This window comes from Lepidochelys olivacea (genome assembly GCF_965140295.1).
Source record: "Lepidochelys olivacea isolate rLepOli2 genome assembly, chromosome: 3".
Classification (NCBI taxonomy): Eukaryota; Metazoa; Chordata; order Testudines; family Cheloniidae; genus Lepidochelys; species Lepidochelys olivacea.
The window spans coordinates 102,231,701-102,256,357 of NC_140413.1; the positions used below are offsets into that span (position 1 = coordinate 102,231,701).

General features: G+C 43.0%; 1 protein-coding gene across 1 annotated transcript in view; it reads right to left on the minus strand.

Moving 5' to 3' along the window:
- Positions 1-8,108: 8,108 nt before the first annotated feature.
- The window catches only part of LOC311518770 (MFS-type transporter SLC18B1-like), a gene marked incomplete at both ends in the record, with an annotated part of 38,757 nt that continues 22,208 nt past the window's right edge, over positions 8,109-24,657 (minus strand). The window contains 7 exons of the mRNA XM_084624807.1: positions 8,109-8,175; positions 8,424-8,473; positions 8,579-8,672; positions 15,593-15,667; positions 16,607-16,702; positions 18,048-18,139; positions 19,608-19,709. Coding sequence (XP_084480933.1) covers positions 8,109-8,175; positions 8,424-8,473; positions 8,579-8,672; positions 15,593-15,667; positions 16,607-16,702; positions 18,048-18,139; positions 19,608-19,709 — 576 coding nt within the window. The remainder of the gene's footprint in view (positions 8,176-8,423; positions 8,474-8,578; positions 8,673-15,592; positions 15,668-16,606; positions 16,703-18,047; positions 18,140-19,607; positions 19,710-24,657) is intronic.

A 24,657-nucleotide genomic window follows, 5' to 3' on the forward strand; every position in this document is an offset into this window, starting at 1 on the left:
ACCCTCACCCAATACAGGAAAAAAATTCTCAGAAAATGAACTGGGGCGGGAAGAAAAAGAAGTTATTTGGACCTTTATGGCTGCAATACAAACAAAGGCAACTACAGAAATGTTGCACATTCTTTAAAACAGACTATATATGGAGGAGCGGAAAGTGTAATTTAAGCCAACCCCAAAGGCCTGGAACCTAAGAAATAGTGCCCATTTAAATCTAAACAGGCACAAAAGAGGTGTGTTTTCCTACAATTTCATGAAAATAAGAAGGGCATAAAAGACTCTGAAGTGAGCACCTTGTACTTACATTCCCTGCTACTCTGCTAGCTGAAAAGCATTACCCAATACACCTTATCCATCTCTCCAAGCAACCTGCCACAAACAGATAAGAAAACAGAGAAGAAGCAAGAAGAAACCAACCCAAAGACACCTGCCCAAACTTTTAAACATGGATTGATAAAAGAGAGTTAATTAAGACACTGCCAAGGGGTTAGATTTAAACTTGTAAAATGATTTTATTGGGATATTAAAATTAAGATATTAACAGTTTCTCCTGTTAATCACCAAGTGGTTAGACCATGTATTCTTGGAGGAGATGAGGGCTAAAGATTGGTAAACAGAGACACAGTGAGATTTAATTGGATTTAAGATTCTTAATATTGGTTAATTGGCCCCTTTAAGACAGCTCCTTAAATGGCTTCTTCTAAGTAACTAATTTAAATAATTTTCTTCAGTTATAGTTAAGATTGCTTAATTTGCTGGCTATAAACTGACTAGTTATTTATTAAAAACCAACAGGTCCACCTGCCCTGAAATCTCAGGAGCGCAATCTCTGTTTAAAGCTCTCCACAAAGTAGCATACATTAAAAGGAGTGTAATGGAAATAACCAGTTTATAATTTGTGTTCAATGCTTTAATAATAAAATAACATTAAAACATTGATTATTTGCTTGGTGTTAATCATGGTATCACCTAAGGTATGTTAAAAAAACAACCATAGGAAGGACTAAACAATGGAGCCAGTCCACTGAATTGGCAGTAAAGAGAAACAATTATTCAAAATACGCCTATACCATTTCTTGTTTCTGTAAGTTGATTTTTTAAGTAATTTTCAAAGGAAAAATTACTTGGCATCCAACAATTTTAAAATCCCCTTTCAACTCACACATTTCATTTTGACCTTTTCAAACAGAGGGAGGCTCCCCATCCTGCCCTGCAGCCAGGAAGCGTGGGCTTCTGAGGACCCAGGAAGCTTGAACTAGTTGCAGGCCAGGTGAGCAAGTTGGTAGGAAACCTGCCTGATTTCCAATAGAATTGTGTCTAAAACACCACCTTTTCATGAAACTTTTGATTTCATGATAAAACTGGCATTTTCCAACAGAAGAATGCTTCCCCCAGGCAGTAGAGCTAGTGGGAAACTTCATGATGGAACCAAAGATGAAAATTGCAAATCTCAGAAAAATCCAACATCCTTTCAGCCAAGATTCTCAGTGTACTGTGAAGAGCTGTCTTGTGTAAGCATATCTGGGGTGGAAAAGTCAGTCAAGTTTTGGAAGCAGCTTTTGTTGAGGCTGTGGGTTTCAAAATTATACCCAAGTCCTCAACAAAAATGTCTGTGTACAGATATGAATCATAGAATATCAGGGTTGGAAGGGACCTCAGGAGGTCATCTAGTCCAACCCCCTGCTCAAAAGCAGGGCCAATCCCCAATTAAATCACCCCAGCCAGGGCTTTGTCAAGCCTGACCTTAAAAACTTCTAAGGAAGGAGATTCCACCACCTCCCTAGGCAACGCATTCCAGTGTTTCACCACCCTCCTAGTGAAAAAGTTTTTCCTAATATCCAACCTAAACCTCCCCCACTGCAACTTGATACCATTACTCCTTGTCCTGTCCTCTTCTACCACTGAGAATAGTCTAGAACCATCCTCTCTGGAACCACCTCTCAGGTAGTTGAAAGCAGCTATCAAATCCCCCCTCATTCTTCTCTTCTGTAGACTAAACAATCCCAGTTCCCTCAGCCTCTCCTCATAAGTCATGTGTTCCAGACCCCTAATCATTTTTGTTGCCCTTTGCTGGACTCTCTCCAATTTCTCCACATCCTTCTTGTAGTGTGGGGCCCAAAACTGGACACAGTACTCCAGATGAGGCCTCACCAATGTCGAATAGAGGGGGACGATCACGTCCCTCAATCTGCTCGCTATGCCCCTACTTATACATCCTAAAATGCCATTGGCCTTCTTGGCAACAAAGACACACTGCTGACTCATATCCAGCTTCTCGTCCACTGTCACCCCTGGGTCCTTTTCCACAGAACTGCTGCCTAGCCATTCGGTCCCTAGTCTGTAGCTGTGCATTGGGTTCTTCCGTCCTAAGTGCAGGACCCTGCACTTATCCTTATTGAACCTCATCAGATTTCTTTTGGCCCAATCCTCCAATTTGTCTAGGTCCCTCTGTATCCTATCCCTGCCCTCCAGCATATCTACCACTCCTCCCAGTTTAGTATCATCCGCAAATTTGCTGAGAGTGCAATCCACACCATCCTCCAGATCATTTATGAAGATATTGAGTTGTCCTGCACCAAAGAGTCTCATTCAGAACTCAATTTCAGAATATTTAGGTTAAAAAAATAATTGTTTGCGATAGGCACCTAGAAACAGGAAGGGCTATAGGATGCCAAGACGGAGAAAGAGTCCCTGACAGCCTATCAAACAGGGTTATCAAGGGCAAGCGGTCAAAGAAGGGTGTGAGAGACAGCATGCTTAAGCAGCTAGACCAATCATGAACAAAACATCCTAATTTTCCAGAGGTGTTCAAATAAATAATACTGAAAACAAGGTATCACTGGTTTCATTATCATAAGCCAGCTGACCAACTTGCCACTGGCCCCATCACCCTACGATCCTCTTCTAGCATTTAGATTATCTTGGGATTCAGCTTCTGCTGACTTCAAGACTGGTATCAAAGGCATGCAAGGGATTTGAGCTACCCCAGATCCCAAAGCACATAAAACCAGAGATTTGGTGTGATTCATAGTCCGGCATGCACAATGGGGAATCACTGCAAGTGTGCCTTTGAAGAGAGGCAGGGAGCACTGCATTGGAGCAGGTGGCAAGAGCTACCCCCACCCTTCCCATTCCCAGAGAGAGAGTAAAGCACAAATAGGAACCACATGGGAAGAAGCAGAGGTGGTCAAATTTGGAATTTCTGTTACATAGAATATTACAACATATTGAAAAAAATTCATTCTGTTGGAAAGTTTTTGACTAGCTCTAGTGAGAGGTTCCTTACCAAAAAACAAGTAGCACTTTGGCATCCTCCCCACTACAAAGCAATATCCAAATCAAGTGGAAACATGGTTTAATTATTGCTGCATGTTAATAGTACAGCTGGGGACAGGGAGCCTAAGGGTGAGAAGCCGGGCTGGCCTTACCATGAGGCGGCTGCCTCAGGTGCCAGACTGTGGGTGGGGGGGCGCCACAAGGACCCAGAGTGTAGAAAATTGTGTGTGGTGCATATGTATTCTCTCTGCTCTAGATGCACAGAGATGGTGGAGTGCTGTGCTGGAGGAAGGAGGGCACAAGAGACATAACAGGCAGGCAGGAGAAAAGGTGAGAGGCAATAACAGAAAGCAGCAGGAGCTGCAGGGAGAGAGAGGAGGAGGAGCCTCTTATGTACCTCTCTAGCACGCCCAGGAGCCTGGACTGATTAACACCAGCTTCTCAGGGAGCTTCCTGTTTCCTGCTGCTTCCCTGAACCCACTTGAGGAGAACAGGCAGTCAACTGAAGTAGTAGGAGCCAGTTAGCCCCTTAAGACGTTGATATCTTCCCTCACTCAGGCCCTGCTACCAGCCTGCTTATTTGTCCCCTTCAACTGAGTGTTGAGAGCCACTATAGCTGGCACAGAATAGCAGTCATGAGTGAAAGAAGAAAACGCCCCTCTGGGGCAGCATTCAGAAAAAAAGAAAGAAAGCAAAGGAAGCTTTTCTATCTAAGCAAGAAGGAGCTGTCCTGAGATACATAGACACAAAATGTTCACGGCGAGCCTTCCAGCCCCAGTGAGGATGTGAGAGGTTTGAGGAGATGCCTGTTCTAGTTAGTCAGAGTGCAGGTGACCCGGCAGCTACTGCAACATCCACATCTCCGTCTCAAATGGATGTAACCCTGCACATTTCTGAAGAAAAGTGTAAATCAGAGAAGAGTGTGGTGGAGGTGCAAGAAACAGCTGCTGCTGAGTTTAGTTCCTTAAGTCTAGATGATCCAGGACTGTGGACCCACTTGAGCAGCAGTCTGAGGGACTTCCTTGTACTGCATGGGCCACAGCAAGTGAAAAACTTCATGTTCCCCAAAGTCAATGAAAATAGAAGTTTCCATCCAACACATTACTAGTGCGAAATCCCCAATAGTGACAAAGTGGAGAGGCCATGGCTTACGTACTCAAAAACCCAGAATGCTGGATACTGTTTTTGTTGCAAACTCTTTCAGTCTAGTGTTCCAGCCACATTGGGCTCTACAGGAATAAAGGACTGGAAAAATCTGGCTAGAAATCTAGCATGCCATGAGAAGGCAGCAAATCACCAGAGAGCATTCCATAGGCAGAAAGAGTTTGAGAGGAGACTAAGGTTAAAGGCCACCATAGATGATCAGCATCAAGAGAGGATTGCATCAGAGTCTCTTTAATGGCAAAATGTTCTGAACAGGCTCATTGCCATTGTGAGAATGCTTGCTACCCAAAACCTAGCACTGCATGGCACTTCAGATCAGCTGTATGTGCCACACAATGGAAATGTCCTTAAAACTGTGGAGCTGATGGCTGAGTTTGATGCTGTATTCCAGGAGCATCTAAGAAGAGTCACCGCCCAAGAAATGTGCGCACAACATTACCTTGGAAAAACAATTCAAAATGAGATCACACAATTACTGGCAACAAAAGTCAAAACAGAAGATTGTGGCAAATCTGAAGTCTGCAAGCTATTACTCTGTTATTCTGGACTGCACACCTGACATCAGCCATACGGAACAAATGGCTTTAATGGTGCGTTTAACAGATCCTAGTGAGAAGGTCCCTGCAATGGTGACTGTCAGAGCATTTTCTAGAATTTATTGACACTGATGATACTACAGGAGCTGATATGACAAATGTGCTTCTTCAAAAGCTGGAAGATACGGGAATTGTGATAGCTGACATGAGAGGTCAGGGCTATGATAATGGTGCCAACATGAGAAGAAAGAGGAGTGCAGACACAGATCCGAAAGTTAAACCCTTGAGCCTTTTTTGTCCCATGCAGTTCTCATTCATTGAACTTGGTGGTCAGTGATTCAGCATCTAGTGAGGCTGCTGAATTTTTTAATGTAATTCAAAGCATCTGTCTTTTTCTCTGCTTCAACTCATTGATGGCAAATTTTGAAGCCACATCTGGGAACATCCTCTCTGACACTGAGAGCCACACGATGGGAAAGTCGAGCGGAGGCGATAAAGCCTATCAAACACCAAATTGGGAAGATAGATGATGCCATAGTTGCCATTATGGAGGATAATGCTATGACAGGAACTGTTCGTGGGAGAACAGTGGCAGAGGGAAATGGAATCACCAGAAACATACATAACTTCAAATTTCTGTGTGGCTTAGTGTTGTGGCATTACATATGGTTTGAAATAAATGTTGTAAGCAAGAGACTCTGAGGTGTTGACCTTGATATATCTGGAGCAATGGAACAACTGGACAAAGCAAAGTCATACCTACAGTCTTACCGGTCAGATGAGGGATTTTGAAACGTTCTGAAGAGTGCACAGAAGTTGGCAGAGGAACTTCTCACTGAAGCTATTTTCCCACCCATTCAAGAATACAAGAGTCACCGAAGAAGATGACATTTTGATTACGAGGCATGGGATAATCCCATAAGAGACCCCAAACAACAATTCAAAGTTGAATTATTTAACCAGGTGCTAGATTGTGCAATGCAGTCAGTTGAATAATGTTTCATGCAGCTCAAGGAACACAGCAATATATTTGAGATGTTGTATGATATTCTAAAACTGCTCACTATACCTGAAGAAGACCTACACCAGCAATGCAGGGCACTAGAGACAGTGTTGACACACAATGACATGCGTAATATTGTTGCGAGTGATTTAGGTGATGAACTGAAAGCCCTTTCAAGATACATTTCAGCAGAATCAACTCCAAAGGCTGTTCTGGAACATATGTGCACAAATAAGAGGCCACCCTCTTTCTAAATGCTTTTGTTGCTCTGCGCATACTTCTAACACTTCCTGTAATAGTTGCCAGTGGAGAACACAGCTTCTCCAAGCTGAAGTTAATAAAAACACATCTACGCTCCACAATGACACAGGAGAGGCTGGTCGGCCTTGCAACTATCTCAATAGAGCATGAGCTGGCCCAGACTGTGGACCTTCAATAGGAAGCAGTTCAAATCTTTGCAAATAAGAAGGCTCGGAAATCACCACTTTGATTATTCAAACAGATAAAAATGCCAGTGCTTACTATGCAGACAAGTTACATTTGCTGTTCAGGCATTTGAAAGATAAGTGTTACTTAAAATTTTTGAACAAGGCTTTTTAAGTTGTTAGTTCTCCTTTATTGGGGTAGGTAGCAGAGCAGTACCATGAGAGTAGAAGAACAGGAAGAAGGCAGAATTGAGATCTTTCAAAGGTTTGGCCTAAGCGAGGGGGCATGGGGGTGTCATTTGAGCTCCCCGCCTCAGGTTGTGGATCGGCTTTGCTGAGAAGGTGCCATCAGAACATGGCTCCAGAGATCAGGAGTGTCCATGTCACTAGAAGTCCTCCGAGTAGAAGCTAAAAAAGCTACCAAAACCACTCCCCTCACTCTTCTCAAGTAAGGGTGCCAAAAATCTCTCCTAAAGAGACAGAGGAAACCCCAACAGCTTCTATAATACCAAAATCCTTAGCCAAGAGAAAGGGCTACCTCTCCCAGTTCAATATTGCGACAGTTGTCATCAGCCAAAGTGCTTAAAATCCTCTTGGTATACAGCAAAAATGCTGCTGGCAGGTCGATCTTAACAAAAGCCCCTTGAGTTTGGGGCTCACTCCCCTCACTCCTATTTGTTTCTCCAAGACTTTGGGGAAGGTTGTGGTAGGGGTGGGGTTTATCATTAGAGTGATGCTGGCTGCTCTCAAGACGTGAGGCTCACTGGGTGCTCCTGATACAAGTTATGGTGCTTTACAGCGATGGCAGAGTGCTCAGAGCTTTTTGAGACAGAAATCTTTCATGTATTTTTTATATATTGAAGAAATAAACTCCGCTATAATTGCAGAGGTAAGTGGCCCAACTGGCATCCACTAGTAATACAGGCCCAAAGTCCACCCAACTCCATCTTCATCACAAGCCAAATTCAGTCCTAGTCTAAATAGGCCCAACACCATACTACTTTAATATGACCCACTGTGTAAACTCAGCCCTCCCACTTTAGCCTTTCCTTCCCACTCCTCAGTTTATTAGGATGACATGGGAGATTGCGGACTTCCTTTCCACCCTCACTTGTAATCTCATTTGGCTAAAGAAATTCACAGAATTTAGAAATAAGAAGTTAATTGGCTTTATTTAACAGATCACTACGATCACTGCTTCACTATTTCAAAATTCCCTTTGAACATCTTATAGTATATTTTGATATTTTTAACCACTATCTTCCCCTTTAAAAGAGTAAACACACATTGGGGGAAAAAAATGGTAGTGACAGACTCTCTGGAATAGTCCCCAGCAGATATAAATACAAAAAGTAGAACATCTTGAAATAAAATTCTTTCACATTGGACAAAACCACTCTTCAGAACACTGTACAGTGAACACAGATAAGCAGACTGACATCTAATAGTTATCAGTTCAACCAATGCACAGCAGGAACATCCGAAAGAAAGGCATTCGATATTTAATATCCAAGTTTCAGAACAACCCTGGAGCAATGTATTGCAATTACAAATAAACCACAATTCATTGTGCATTATGGGAAGATATCCCTCCGCCCCCCAGCTCTAGAATTATGCAGCATTGCATGTTTGTGCGTGTGTGAAGTCCACTCTTCTCATCACTAAGTTAACTATAAAAAATGAACAGTGATCCAAAAATATTTCTGGCTATGTCTCACTAGCCAAAAGGTGAACTGTTTCTTCATTTGTACCTGGAGGAGTCTGCAGGCTGGATCTGTTTGAGTGGAGGGGAAAGGAAAAGAAGGAAAGGCAATGTGTGACAGAACTTCTGGATACTTTTTGCATACATAATGCTAGCATTATTTAACAAACACACAAACAAAAAAGCCAAACAAACAAATACAAGTGTGGTCTGTGCCCCCAGAAGTTTCTTTCCTTACTAAGTTGATTTTGTTTTCTCTTTAATGAAAGCCTTTTAAATCTGGTTGGAAATGGATGTAAAGAATAAAAGTACCACAGTACCTTCTTCTTCGTGAGGCCTCTAGGATATAGAATATTCCAATAGCTAGTCCCTTTAAAGAAATAGACACCAATTATTACAGTTGTAATATTTGTGTTATATTTTACAGTTGCAGTCTGCAATAAAAGCAACAAGCAAGAACACTATCTTTACTTACACTTAGTAATGCCCATCCTCCTTGTATGGCGGCAGCCCATTCAAACCCCAGCCTCTCATTTAGGAATCCACCTAATGTTGGTCCTACAAAACCTCTAAAAATATCAAAGAGAAGTATGGGTACCTCAAAGAAGAGATTACAACATCCACAGCTAAAAGAGATTCTTTATCACAATACGTTGAGACAAGAGGTTTCAGATCTATAACTTATGTACAGATAGCACATCAGCTGGCAGACCTCTAATGAGTAGTCCCATGCAAGAGTGGTTTGACATAAGGACTGTCAGTGTAGTCCATGCACCAATTTGAGGTTCTGTGAAGTGATGGGGAAAAAAAGCTATGCAGAATATAAAACTAACCTGTGTTTTCAGACTTGTGTCTTATTGACTCCTGTGTCCATGCAGAGTCCCACTGATTTAAATGGGACCATGCCCAGGTCTGTGCTAGAATTCAATGCAGGAGTGGGGCCTTGTGTTCAAAGTTAGACTACTTATACAGGGGCCTGGTTTTCTGAGGTGCTGAGAACCTTACAAGGTCCATTGATTTCCATGTGAATAGTGCGTGTTCAGCTTTTTTGAAAGCACAGTACAGTATCATTCTCATGCAGTATCACAACATTATTGTTTACAATTAACTTCACTTCTTGTAAAAAACTAGTTCAGTTTACACAACCTAAAGACATATTTAGCAACAGGAGGGGACTGGTACAGGTGACCTTGCACTGTACACATCTTTACTATGTCCACCAGGCTGCTGTCATATACCCAGCATTGCTCTCAACTCTCAGTAGGACATCCAGCATTTCAATCACTCAGCAGAGAGCATCCATTCTTGTTCCGTTAAATCCCATCAGTTGCGGATGATAAATCAGGGCAGACTAACACTCTGGAAAATGCTGTCCAAAGCTATGGTTTGTGCTCCTGTTGCCTGTGTGCTGCTAGCAACACAAGCAGGATGGGCAGAGCACTGGCTGTGGCATACCTCACGTCTTCCTCAGCTTCCACTCACTTGATGGCAGCAACTGGGTGAGAAACTCTGGGACCCCTCCTCTCTATCCAAATACATACAGGGCCGGATTCAGGGGCAGGTGACCCAGGCAACTTGGACTTGGGACACTGGGCTCAGGGTGCTGTTTTTCTCTTTAAATGACAAAAAGGGAAAATAGAATGTTTGAAGTAAAATGTTTCAGGTATTCCACATGTGGATTCATTTTTCACTAACCTCCTAGAATGTTCTGGACCTTTCTAGAATCTTGTGGAACCTTCCAGACTTTGAGAACTACATTTTCCTTGAACCTCCTAGAATGTCGTCAGCCATGCCCTCCTGGGTATGTAAGGAGCGGGGTGTCAGTCAGTGACATATAAAAACCAAGTGAAGTGAGAGCTCAGCTGCAATATTGTGAACCTTGTTTTATTGTGTGATTGTGAAAGTGTACTTGTGTTTTAAGACTTGAAGAGCAACTAATAAAGGACATATTTAATGAGACACCAGAGATATCTATTGAACCCCTATCTAAGCAACAATATAAAAGAAATACGTTACTTCTTTTGCTATGCTTACACGTAATGTTTGATGACTTTCTAAGACTGCGGAACATAGACTTTTGCTCTCCCCAATATGGTCTGTTTTCCCCCATAGCAAATAAAAGATACCCTCAAAAGATGTCTTCAGGAGCTCAGTATAGGAAGTGAAAAGCTCAGTTGCAATCTAGATTGCAGCAAGGGGTAAATTTAATGGGAAAATATCTGAAACAGAACAATATAGACTGGGCTTTAGGTAGTAGCAATCGTCCCAGTGCAAAGAAATTGAGGAGCAAAACGTAAATGATTGAAGTCCTATTACTAAGGAATTAACAGATTTACCTGAAGATAGGGAATGGAAATGTGAGTAAAGTGATGCAGAATCGCCCAGTTTTCCTGGAGGCATAAAGGACAGCAATGATAAAGAATGTGGCTCACGTGAAAAGGAGAGTAATGTGAAAGAAAAAAAAAAACTGGTTTACATGAAAATGAGAGAAATGATAAAGAATCAGCCTGGCACGATGACAAACAGCAGTGAGAAAAATTGCACACCGCAAATTGATACGTCAGATCCTGATTTATGGCCAGCAAACCTAAAAACTCTGCCAATATTGATTGAACATTTTTGAATGGGCCGGGCAAAATTGAGGATATGATGTTTCCAATAAATGGGCAGAAATGACACATTTCAAAGTCACGCTGCAAAAGAGTGTTCAAGAATGGTGAGAAACTGAATTGACATGGGCTAGTTTACTCAAAATCAACTGACAAATTGTTCTGTTATTGTTGCAAAAATATTTGACAAAACCAAATCATTGCTTGTGCTTTCCAAGTACAATTACCAGCATAGTTTAGCTGATACTCTGAAGCAACATAAAAAATTATCCAGACATTTTACAGCCTACTCCAAATGGATGGAGGTTAAGTCCGGGCTCAAGCTGAATAAATGCAGACACACAGAAAACGAGTGCATTATTAAATGTACTAACCCAGCATTGGAGGAATGTGCACAATCGTCTGATCTCAAAATTACGTGCAAAGAATAATTTGGCTTTCTGGGGCTTGGCAGATATGTTCAACAACTTAATGGTAATTTCCTCCATTTGGTAGAGCTCCTTGGGAAATACAACATCATGAGTGAGCACCTACATCATCAAGTAGTTCATAAAGAAGCTATGGACCATTACTGTAGCAAAACAATTCAAAATGAATGGATTGACCTTATGGAAAGGAAGGGACTTAACATATTGATGTGGCTTGACAAAGCGAAGTACTATGCCGTAATAATGGACTGCAGTCCTGACATTAGTCACAATGAACAGATGTCATTTACAGTAAGATTTGTTGATAAGGAAGGCTGTATCCAAGTAAAGAAACACTATCTGTTTCCAGTCAGTGGATGGGCTCTACTGGAAAAAGCTTAACAGAACTGTTTATGAATGTTTTGAATGAGAGTAAAATAAAGTTTCAGGATTGCCGCAACCAAGGCTACAACAACAGCATGAACACGAAGGGAAGAAACAATGGCATCCAGGCAAGGATCCTGGCACTAAATCCAAAAGCTTTCTTCATGCCTTGTGGTTGCCATTCCCTCAACCTAATTGTGTCAGATGCAGCAGCATCTTCTTTAGAATCAGTATCTCTCTTCAGAGTATTGCAAAGGATATACATCCTGTTTTCAGCATCAGCTATCAGGTGGAAGATCCTCATGGATAACGTGACAAATCTGACCATGAAGCTGCTAAATGACACTCACTGGGAGAGCTGTATCGACAACAGAAAGCCAGTGAGCTACCAAGTGACTGAGGTTTAGGACGCCCTGATAGAACAGGTGCAGTCGAGTAAAGCAGAGGCCAGAATCCGACCCGAGGTGCAAAGCCTGGCAAATCAGATCACGGACTTCAAATTTCTGATCTCAGTTGTGGTTTGGCACAATATCCTGTTCCAAGTAAATGTTGTAAGCAAGGCACTACAAACTCAGTCAATAGACATTGCAACCGCTGCTACTTTGACAAGGAGCTGCCTTGATTTCCTTGTGGCCTACAGAGATAATGCATTTGAAGGTGCCATCACTGCTGCCAAAGAAATGGCAGAAGACTTGGGAGTTGAGCCTGTCTTCAAGGAAAGTTGTATTCATTGGAAGAAGAGAGAGTTTGGTTATGAGGGGAGAGATGAGGTGATGGGAAGCTCGGAAGAAAAATTCAGGAGGGAGTTTTTTTGCTCACTCATTGATGCTTCTCAAGTATCCATCAAAGAAAGGTTTAGACAAATGAAGTACCATGAAAAGACCTGGGGTTTTTTGTATGCCCTTAGTAAGCTGCCAGTAGACAGAAAATCACTCGAACAATTATACAGATCTTCACTGGATGCAGACACATGGGGTATGTTCGGATGTCAATGATAAAGACCTCCATGTCGAACTGGACAACATCCATCACATTTTGCAACATGGGAAGCACTCTTCACTCCAAGTTCTCCAATTCATTCGTAATGCAAAGCTGAAGGACACTTTACCTAATGTGTGGACAGCTTTGAGGATTCTGTTCACAGTGCCGATCACAGTCACGAGTGGTAAGCATAGCTTTTTGAAGCTCAGGCTTATTAAAAATGTATATCTGATCAACGATGGCTAAGGCTGCGATTCTGCCATGGAGATAGTGGAAGTCACTGATTCTGTGACCTTCCGTGACCTCAGTGACTTTTGCAGCTGCAGTGGCCAGTGAGGCTGATCCCGGGGCCAGCTGCTCGGGCACCCCGCAGCCAGCCACACTGGCCTTGGGGAGCCCCCAGAGCAGCTGTGTCCTGGGGGCTCAGGAACTGCTAAGTTTTAGTCGGGGGTATATATATAGTAAAAGTCATGGACAGGTCACAGGCCATGAATTTTTGTTTATTGCCTGTGACCTGTCCATGACTTTTACTAAAAATACCCATGACTAAATCTTAGCCTTAATGATGGTCAATGAGAGACTGACATCGCTTGCTATTTCATTGCTTGAAAACGCCATTGGCCAGTCTTTGGATCTCTGACACTGTACTTCAGCTCACAAGGGCAGAGGTGAGAAAACCTTCTGAACTAAAGGACTATGGCAGGAGTAGGCAACCTATGGCAAGCTGATTTTCAGCAGCACTCACACTGTCCAGGTCCTGGTCACTGGTCTAGGGGGCTCTGCATTTTAGTTTAATTTTAAATGAAGCTTCTTAAACATTTTAAAAACTGTATTTAGTTTACATACAATAGTTTAGTTTAGTCTAGTTTAACAAATGTTAAAATGTATTACTGGCACACGAAACCTTAAATTAGAGGTGAATAAATGAAGACTCGGCACATCACTTCTGAAAGGTTGCCGACCCCTGGACTAGAGTTAACATTCTAAGGCTGTCTCCTACTGTAACACTATTTAATACGGCTCCACCCAGAGTTGGTGCACAGTTCAATTTTGTGATGTTCATATACTTCAGTTATTCTTAAAATTAAAAAGTTTCTATAAGCTTAGAGGAAAACATTTTTTATATATGGCATGAATAAATGCAGATTTACAGATCCTAGCATGCAAGTCTTATATGACAGGGATAAATCATGCATGCAAATCGTGCATCAAAGTCATGAAATGGTCTACAAATGCAAAATTTTTATATATATAAATTTTCAAAAGTTTAACAAATGAGGGGAGGAGCACCAAAGGCACTCCTTGCCTGGGGCGCCATTTGGTCTAGAGCCAGCCCTGAACACACACACCCACCCTCAAAATGCCAAATTAGCCACACATCAAACTGTCCAGACAATGAAGGGGAAAAGGTGGCAATTGGCAGGAGAGCGGAGGGGGAGACAGAGGGAGTAGTGATGGGAACATCACTATATCCTTCATCTCAGGCACAAGCGTCCCTCCCTGTACTATTGGGAGGTTCATGGTCACTGTCTTTAAACTAGCACACACCAAGAGTTTGGATAGCCAAGAAGTAACCACACACAGGGGAAGTGCAGGCTCACCCAGCCTTAGTCACCAACAATTATTTCTTGATGTGAAAGACACCACCATCTAAAGGAAGATTAGTTCAGACTCCATCCTGTTATCCCTTTCCTGCACATTTTGAGTCACTGCAGAACATGCCCACCTGGCAGCAATTAAGTAATGAGCCTTTGGTCCAAGGTTAACTTTTATGCCTGTCATTGTGTTAAGTGATTTTTCTTTATCAATTTGTCACTGGGAGACTGGCCCCTTTAAGAGGAAGCAGGGTCCAGCGCATCTGTGACTGACTACCTGCTGCCCAATTAGGCTTAAGAAGAGGTATCCGGGAAACAGGAGACATGGAAGGGCTACCCATGGATCTCTCTCTCTCAACACAGGGAAAGAAGGGAAAAAATTACACAGGCAGCAGCTGAAACGGTCCCTGAAGGAAGCTACTGGGAGCCTGGAAGCACAGACTTTGGCAAACCAGTAAAGTGCCTGAAACCACTATGGCTTATTGCTAAAAGCAGCCAAGTCGGCAGGCTGTAAATTAGCCAAGTCAGCAGGTTTAGCTTAACAAAGGCATGGGGGGGGGGGTGCCACAGAGAGGGCAGCTTGACCCACATCCTTCTTGATAAGGATTGTGTTGAAGTTGCTGATACATGCGTTTTAGAGGAGCAGGATGTGCCCCAGGAATGTCTACTGGGGCCTCAATGCTGCAAACTCTGGAAAAACCCACACCTGGTTAATCGATAATCAGAAGGAACCTCTCGCTTGACCATTGAAACTGCTTGCTTAACAAGTTTGCTTTAAGGGACATGTCATTCTATTACTAATGTATAAATAAGGGGAAAAAGTTTGAGGTAGGGGGACTCTTCAGGCCTGGACTCTCCCTCTGGATGCATCTTGTGTTTCCCACTGGCAGTGTCTGCCACTGTGCCACTCGAGAGCCACACTCAGCTTTGGTAATTATCAAGGGTTGGGGGTGTTTTACTAACCTCTTGCAGACGTGTGTATAAGTTCTTGAGACTAAGTAAAGTTTAGCTTGAAGTGAAAGCACTCTTGTGTTGTCCGGTTTGTGCCAGCCATCTATTGGTCGGACGGCCGTGTCTCCCCTGATTTATTTCCTGACACCACCTCTCACAGAATAAAAAGTTACCAAGAGCTTTGGGTTGGAAGAATCCTGGGTAACACCCCCTAGAAAGAGGGCTATGCAACCCCTGAACCTGAGGGGACAGAGACTGCAAGCCAAGGCGGCTTCATTTTGAATCTGGGCAGAAGAGACTTTATTTCAAAAAAGTCTTTGGACTTCATAAAGTAGAACCCAAGCAGGGGAATTTCATGTTATACCTTTGGACTTTGTGGCCTTCTTAAGGGGTCCTGAGAGCACAGAATATTGAGGTAGGACATTGAAGAGCCATACTTAGCCAGCAGGGAGGTGCTACAGGGCAAACCAGCTCTTTTACACACTTAAGCAGCCCAGCAACGTTATAGTAACACAGAGCAACCAAAACACCAGAAGTTTATAGAGCATGACTGCGTACCTACCCAAGGGACCACACTGCACCACAGAGCCCAGACACCAGTCCCAAAGCACTTAGCCCCTGCTCGAATCCATTCTCACTGGAGAAAGACAGACAGGTTATTCCCACTAAGTACACTACTTTCCTTTTAAAGTGCTCCATTGCTGGGGGAGGTGGGGAATGTCCCCCCCCCACAGGGAAATATGAACTACATTAATATACCCACAAGTGCAGCCACTACAGCACAGAGAAGTTTCTCTGTGCAGAGGATCTACCACCTTTTCCCCCATGTCTTGCCTATTAAGCCATCTGGCACCACCTCCCTAGGAGAAGGAAGATAAGGACAATGTTAAGTGGGATTCCCAGCACTACAGTGTAATCACCTTTGAGAGTGTGATAAGTAGATATTAATATCACACACAGTCAGTCAGTCTTGTGATGGGGTATAGGAGAAGGAAAGCTGAGAGAGATGGGTCTGAAAAAGGGGAAAGCCCTTGGTTCCAAGGAGAAATACACATTGGCTAAACATGGAACCAAGAGGACCTCAGCCCACTATGGCCAAGCAGCATGAGAGATGGGAAACTGTATTTTAAGTAATCCTGACTCCTGCGGATAGAATTGTTGCTATGGTGTCTCCCAGAGAGACAATGGTATTTGCTGGATATTAATCCTTCCAATGACCTGTAATAAAAGTCCCCTTAATAAATACATACATTAGTCTTATGGCTTGCTATGCAAACCACCAAAACCAGCTGGACCCCATGACCCTATTGAGATCATCACACCCCCTTACCAATAGATAAAATTCAGAAGTGCTTAAGTGATATAGAAGCCCAGCTCATTTTTTTAAAAAAGCCAGAAAGACACTTGACAAGAGCCTAAGTCACTTTTTCAAAAGATTCACCCAACATCTGAGGCTCAGATCAATTAATTAATTAATTACTTCCCCCCTCCCTCCCTCTCAGAGAATGAAAGGGTGGCTGGAAATTGTTTGCAGAGCTTCCCATTATTAGTAATATAAACAGATAGAATTACTTACTAAGCACAACTGAGCATCTCAGGGAACAGTGGGATAGAAGTCAACGCAAAGGAAAAGCCACAAAAAACCAGCACTAGGACAAACATCCAGAGTTTGCTGCAAAATAAGCATTTAAAGAAGTTTTACGCCATTCCTTTCAAATTAAACTTTACTTTCATTAGTTAGGACTGTTACACCAGTTCTCCATGATTCAGAGATTAGTTTTCCCTTCAAAACATCGTTAGCTGTAATATTTGTTTTAAATCATCCAGTAAATAGCCCTGCATGTTTTGACAGAAGAGATTTCTTAAGAGTGCAGCTCCAATTTGAAAAATGGACTTTGTGAAAAACAACAAAATTCTGTGATTCCATTTTTGTTGCGTCAATGATTTTCTTATGCAGGGAGCTCAGTTTATAAACAGAGAATGGTTTTACCAACTGCTGACCCTGAAAATTCATCCTGGGATAGTTAAATCCAAGATATGGTCTTTGTTTCACAACACTAAAGATTCTGCAGTCCACAGTTACATCGGTGTAGAGATAGAGGATGGGGGGGAAAAAAAAACCCTACAAGCTACTTCCTGAAGTTTCTCCTCCACTCACCCCTCCTCCCCAAATGTTTGAAATTGGTTATGTTCTCCTTCAAAAGTTAGAAAAAAAAACAACCAGCTCTACACCTTTGCAACCCTGGCCATCAGTGTCATTTCACAGATGTAATAGAATAGATCATTGGAAGACAATAGGGGTAGCACAGGTGGCTTTACAAATGGAACACAGACACTCTTTGCTTTTTTTGGGGGGGGAATGATTTTCCGTTGAGCGGCATTTCAATGTCATGAATATTCAAGGAGAGATAGGCACTGTAGTTTATTTCAGTGTAGTTAGTTGAGGTAGACATCAAATGCAGGCTATAGCATTTACCTCATCTAGCTACACGGAGGTTAAACAAATAAATCAAAACACAGTACCTGTCTCCCATTAGATATAACATCAAGATGGCTCTCTCAGTGGGAACTCTTCCTCCCGCCCTGTGAGGACATAGCTGTAGTTGCTTATGCATCCCAAGCACTAACCAAATAAATCACTTTGCTCTCCCACAGCCATGTTGGTCCTGGAGGACTTACCAGTAATAACAAAACTAAACTTTATTATTCTCCACCCCACACACAGACTAAAGTGAGCAGATACAACTCTGAAGAGGCAAAGGATGCAGGTCAATACAGAGTTATTTTTTCTAGTAATTTTCTAGTCATTTTTTAATTATAACCGTATGTAAGTATTCTGAAGCTCCCATTTGTAGTCTGCTGCTTGAGCAAGGAAAACAGTATCTCTTTCCAAAAGCTCAGTAGATAAAATCCTCTTGTATTGAATGGCTACATAAAGTGGTCATAATTAGACAGAATGCCAATTAATGGGGAAAGCTCACTTGATAGGGTTAGAGATAAAAGGCGGTAAACTGTACCTTTCAATGTGCAAGATGGGAGCAGGTCCTAACAGGAAAAAGGACAGTGCTGCCAGTAAGCCCCCAACGACCAACCACCATTTCCTTAGGTGCTGAGAAAGAGAAATCAAAAGGTCTAAAGAAATCCAAACTCAACCAAACTCTTATTTGCTAAACTAGCACATATGCAAAAATAACTTGTGTAAGGTGCTTCTGGCCCACCAGGGAAAGGAAGATACTTGGGACTCATTCAGATGCATTTCCCGTCCTTCAGAAGCAGTTCAAACCTCTTGTGGGTGAAAGCAGGGAGTGGGATTTAGAACAATAATTTTCTAGAGAAAGTGAATATTTTCTCCCCATCACAACAGCATACGAGTCCTTACACTTAACATTTGCCACTCAGCATTAGTTATGGCAGCACAGTATCTCCTATTCCCAGTGTAAGAAGATGCTGCAGATATGACCGGTATTAGAGGCAAATTTGTTTAAATGGATTACCTCAATCCCAAGCTTTTAAAAGTGGCCCCTGGGAAAACTCCTTTACATTCTGACTGAGGCTCCATAGGTAGATGTATGGGAGAGGCACTAATTAGTACATTTCCTATCATGCCCTCTCCCCGGCAAGTGTGCCTACTGTGGCGATTACATCAGGAAGCTTGCAGATGACAAAATCAGGAGGTAAGGGTATTTCAAGTCACTGTGACTCTCTTGCAAACAGACTCTGCTACCAGGGGCCCAAAGCTTGGTTTTCACCAGCAGTATGATTCAGGACCTACTTTTCAGCAGTATTTAAAAAAAAAAAGTTTGCATGTGATGCTAATGTAATATTAATCGCTCCCAATACTATCAAGCGCTTGCTGCCATACAGAGTTGACCATGCATCTAATTTTGGATGTTCAATGTCTCTGGTAAATGGCAAAAGACCACAGGAAAAGCAGTGGCAGCCAATTATGTAGCAAAAAGTGACACATACTATGTCAAAATAAGTAGACATTTGCACTTGTGATCAGATAAGGCTTAAACAAAGATCTCCAAAGGTAAAAGGCTGTCACCAAAGCCTCCTAGCCCACACACATACAGAGCTCCTTTGAAATATATTCCTATGGTGAGCTTTTCATTAAGAGTGTCAAGATATGGCTGGCCAGTACATTTGTCCAGAAGGGGGAAAATTTTTTTTTAATTTCCTTATCGTTTGTTCACCACCCTACACCCTCTCCCTCCTCCCCACCCCAATTCCAGCTCTACCTGGAGTAGTGATTCTTTACATCTAAGAGGCAGATCATCCATTTAGCCCATGTAAAACTCCAGCTGTGTATCAGCTATAATGTACATAGAAACAGTAAAGATAATGAACAAGTGTATTTGTGATCTTAGTGTAGCCCCAGATCCTACAAAGGGATCCACTGACTTGATGAAAACGTGATTCAGTGCAGGTGTAAAGGCCTGGCAGATGGATCCTTTTGCAGAATTGGGGTCTTGGTCTAAGACTTCAGAAATGAGATTTCTCTGCTTTTTTACTTTGCATATTTAAGCTAGTCACGTACATAGGACACTATACAAGCAACAAGAGATTTTACTCACTGGCATTTTATCACTTAGAAGCCCAAATAATGGCGAAGACAGGGAGTAGGAGAGTGCCAACGCTAGAAATACTAAACCCACATAACCAGCTGGTAATTTGAACTGTAAAATACAAAGTTTGTTTTTTTTTTTTTAAAAAAAAAGCACAGAATGATTGAAGTATTCCATAAGAATCACATTTTCAGTTAAGTGGCTGAAGCCAATAATTTTAACTCCTTATAAAATATATTTTTCAATACTTGCTACTCCAATATCAGCAGTAGTTTTGGGGTTCCCCCTTAACCCCAAATCTATTCAATTCATCAGATTCCATCACTCCATAGACATGTATGGCTCAAGTGTAATCTCAAAGGTAGACAGAGATTTGCCCCCAATCCTGAATGCTGCATTTTAACAGCTCAGAATCTGGGGTGTTTGAAATCTATATCTCAGAGTTCAGTACAAGTGGCTTTTGTATTTACATCTCCTCCAGTGTTTAGTTTTGTTAATAGTAGATTACTACAGCATTTGTACCTTCCTACTAGGTGAATTTATTTTACAGCATGACTTGCCTTTAAGATTTCTTTTTTCCAGTTTAAAAGCTATAATTTGATATTTTTTTTTGAGTAATAAACCTTCTGTTGTTGTTTGCATTGTTGTTGCAGCCATGTTGGTTCCAGGATATTAGAGAGACAAGGTGGGTGAGGCAATATCTTTTAATGAACCAACTTCTGTTGAAAGAGACAAGCGTTTGAGCTACACAGAGCTCTTCTCCAGGTCTTGGAAGGGCTCTCAAAGTGTCACAGCTAAATACAAAGTATGGAACAGACTGTTTAGCATCAGTAGTTAGCATATAGTCTAAAGGGTCCATTAATGTGAAGTAGCTCATTAACACCCTGCTCATAGGTCAAAAAGGTGGAGTAGTGGGTTACAGATTGTTGTAATACACCATAATTCCCATGCCTTTATTAAAACCATGATTTTAGTGTCTAGCAAAGTTATGAATTTAAGAATGTTCTGTCTTTTGAAGGTGCTGTTCAGTTTTCCTTTGAGGTGGAGGAGGACGACTGAGAAGTCAGATATGAATAGGGTGACCAGATGTCCTGATTTTATAGGGACAGTCCCGATATTTGGGGCTTTGTCTGATTTAGGCACCTATTATCCCCCAGCCAATTTTTCACACGTGCTGTCTGGTCACCTTGGATATGAAGTGATTGTTTTGTGAAAAGTGTCCGCCCATTGGTGATATGGTTTTTGTCTTTTGTCATTTTTGTTTGTGAGTTCATTTGAGAAAATAATGACTGTCTGGTTATGAGTTGTTATTGGGGAATATAGTGTACTCAATGAGGTACACCACATGTTGTGACTGATATGCATGTGTAGGACCCATGGATCTCGAAGGCTGCACTGTGGGGGGTATTGATCATTGTAGCCATAGAGATGTGTCTTCAAGTTTTGCTTCTGTTATGGCAGGATCTGGTGCCATTTGGAGTTGGTGGGTTCTGGTCTGTGGAGAGCTTACTTCAGATGACCTTGGAGAGATGAGGGGTTGTTTCAAGGCCAAAAAATGGGATTCAGGAAATATTTCTTTCAGGATGAGGTCCTCACAAAGTATGGGTTATAATTATTTAATGATACCTCATAGGGGTTCCAGTATGGGGCAATTGGTAACTTAAATCTGTCACAACCTATCTGCCTGGGGTGTCAGGTGATCAGGCTGAGGCCACAGAATCGTTAGGGAAGGAGATGGAGCACACTAAGTGACTAAATTTTAAAGCTTTATTAATAAAATAAAGTAAAATAACAGCAGAGAGTGCTGGGGATTCCCCACGTCACTCAGAGGAAGGAAGAAAGTATTAGTGCCCCAAGCCCTAACCCACTTTCATACTCACACACGTACTACCCAAAGCTGGCCAAGCCTGAGTGTAATGTAAGAAGAGGGTGGAAGAGTGGACAGGAGTTCTGTCCTGTGTATTGATTGTCCAGGGTCCACTGTTGATCTCCAACCTGCCCTGGCTCTTGGGAGGATTTTTAAGCCCTTGGTTCTTATGGGGGCATTCCGTTCAGGGACCTCTGTCCCCCATGCTCTTTGTACCAGTCCAAACCAGCTTTTGCAGCTTCCTCGGCTTTCCCAAAACACTTACCGACTTCAGGGATGTGAGGACAGTTATTTTTCACTTGCTGACCTTCGTCATCTCACTCATTTTCGCAGCCCCTGCAATTTTGTTCAGCAGGTCTCCTTTTTCACAGCTGGTCAGGGTTGGAATCTCAGCCCCCTGTCTTTCTTGGCAGGTAGAAGAGAATTTGTTGTGTGCAGTGACCTTGGGCTGGAGGAGTCAACTTATCTTTGGGTTTAGCTGGAACATTGAGTTAACCTTCTCCTTTCTCCTCCCCACCTCCCCTTTTGGCCTCTCAACCTGCAAAGAAATTTTTCACTCCACATTCATACTTTGCCCTTCCCAAGATCCTTTCCTTTACATATAATAGCATTAGCAATATATAGAACCCTTGTGCTTCCCCAGGGGACTCCCTGAGTGGGGGGGCAGTTCTATTGTGATAAGGTGACAACTAGGGTTGTGCAGAGACTGTTTTATTTCCATATTGAAGAAGAAGATTCTCTCAGGGTGTTTGGGGGGCCTGTTCCCTGATGCAATCTATGTCTCTGGTGGAATGTCCTTGTCTGGTGAAGGCAGTTTTAAGTGTCATAAGATATGGATCCCGGACTTTCTCTTCAAAGCATATTCTGTGATATCTGAGTGCCTGACTGTAGATAGATTTCTTGGTGTGTTTTGGGTAGTTACTGAATCTGTGAAGTCAAGCGTGGTGATCCGTGGGTTTCTTGTACACAGTTTTCTGTAGGGATCCATTGTTTAAGCTGATTGTGCTGTCCAGGAAGTTGATGCTGGTGAGGGAGTGTTCTAGAGAGAGTTTGGTGGATGGGTGGTGGCTTGTTGAAGTTGTGGTGGAAATCTCTGAGGGAGTTTAGATGAAAATGCTATCCATGGATCTCTGGTACATCATTGGTTTCATGGTGCATTTGTCCAGAAATTCTCTCTCAAGGTGACCCATGAATAGGTTGGCATATTGGGGAGCCATCCTAGTACCCATGGCTGTTCCCATGATTTGAACAAACTGTTTGTTGTTGAATTTGAAATTGTTATGGGTGAGGATGAAATGGAGAAGTTTGGTGATGTGTTTGGGGTGAATATCTGAGTGTTTATGGTCTTGTAGATATTTGGAGGTAGGCAGTGATGCCTTCATTGTGAGAAATGTTGGTATAGAGGGGGTGACATTCATGGTGGTAAGGATGGTGTTTTGAGGGAGCTTGTTAACGTTGCAGAGTTTTTGCAGGAAGTCTCGTGTCCTGGATGAAGCTGACCTTTTGTGTGGTGAGTGGTTTGAGGATGGTTTGTATGAGTCTGGATATTCCTTCAATAAGAGTGCCATGGCTAGGTATGATTGGTCTGCCTGGGTTCCCTTGTTTGTATACCACAGCAAGCATGTAGAAGATCCCTGGGGTGGTTTTGTGCAGGACGAAGTTGTAGAGTTTCTCTTGGAGTTGCTTGAGGAAGGATTTGATTGTATCTTTAAATTCCTGGGTGAATTGTGGTGTGGGGTCTTCTCTGAGTTTGTTATAGTAGGCATTGTTGGAAAGTTGTCAGTTAACCTCATTGATGTGGTCATCATGGTTGAGAATTACGACAATACTCGCTTTGTCTGCACGTTTGATCATTATCTAGTGGTTGGATTTCAGGGACTGTACAGCTAACCTCTTGGCAGTGGAAAGATTGTGCTGGATATGATGTTTGTTAAGGATTTCACAGTCTATTTTTTTCCTGAAGCAGAAAAAGTGTGGTTTTGTCCAATGTGGGGTGTCCAGTAGTGTTCCCTCTAATTTTTCCCACATATATGTGGAATGAATTGTTATGTGCACCATCACCTCCATATTGGTGCACATAACAAAATTAATGTGGCAGGAGGTGGAGCCAAGGGGTTCAGAGTGTGGGAGGGGGCTCAGGCAGAGGGTTGAGGTGCAGGGGAGGAGAGCTCCAGCTAAGGGTGGGGGGATGGTGACAAGGGGCTCAGGGCTTGGGCAGAGGGTTGGGGATGAGGGCTTTGGGGTGCATGCTGCCCCAGGGCTATAGGAGAGAGAGAGAGAGACACCCCCCCCAGTGTTCTCTCTCCGCTGCAGCACCTGGGTTCAGGGGGGAGAAGAGGTGCCTCTCCCTGCTGTGGCAGCTCCGAGGCTGGGGCCACGGGATAGGTGCCTCTTCCCCATCCGCGTCAGGTCTGGGCCGGTCTGGGTTGCGGCCGGGGTGCCTCTCCCACCCACAGCTGCAACAGGTCCGGGGCGGGGACACCTCTCCCCCTGCCGCAGCAAGTCCAGGGCTGGGACCAGGGGATAGGTGCCTCTTCCCCATCCACGGCAGGTCCGGGCTGAGGGAGGGGAGAAGGAGGAGGGGCACCTCTCCCCCAGCCGCAGCAGGTCCGGGGTGGGGCTGGGCTAGGGGCAGCGAGGAAAGGTGCCTCTCCCCACCCCAGCAGGTCCAGGGATGGGATGGGAGAGAGATGCATGTTTGCGCAGCTTAGAGGAAACTTAAGTGTCCAGTCAGATGATTCTTTTTTTCTTATGACTGTGGGTGGGGATGTAATAGTGGTGGGTGATTTTGTCACTGTTGTGAAAGAATACTTGGAAGCAGTCAATGGAAGAGTTATTCTCATTTTCCCACATGTTAGTACAGTATCAGGGTCTGTGGTGGGGCAGAAGTTTGGTCCCTTGTAAAGAACAGATAATTCAGCTGCAATTAGGGGTACTCTTGATAAATTGATGATGTTAGGTTGTCATACCTGCATGAGGAAATAAGGAAATCGATCAACAGAGCCAGACGTGTACCCAGAAGCCTCCTATTGCAAGACAAGCCCAAGAAAGAAACCAACAGAACTCCACTGGCCATCACATACAATCCTCAGCTAAAACCTCTCCAACGTACCATCAGTGATCTACAACCAATCCTGGACAACAATCCCGCATTTTCACAGGCCTTGGGAGGCAGGCCAGTCCTCGCCCACA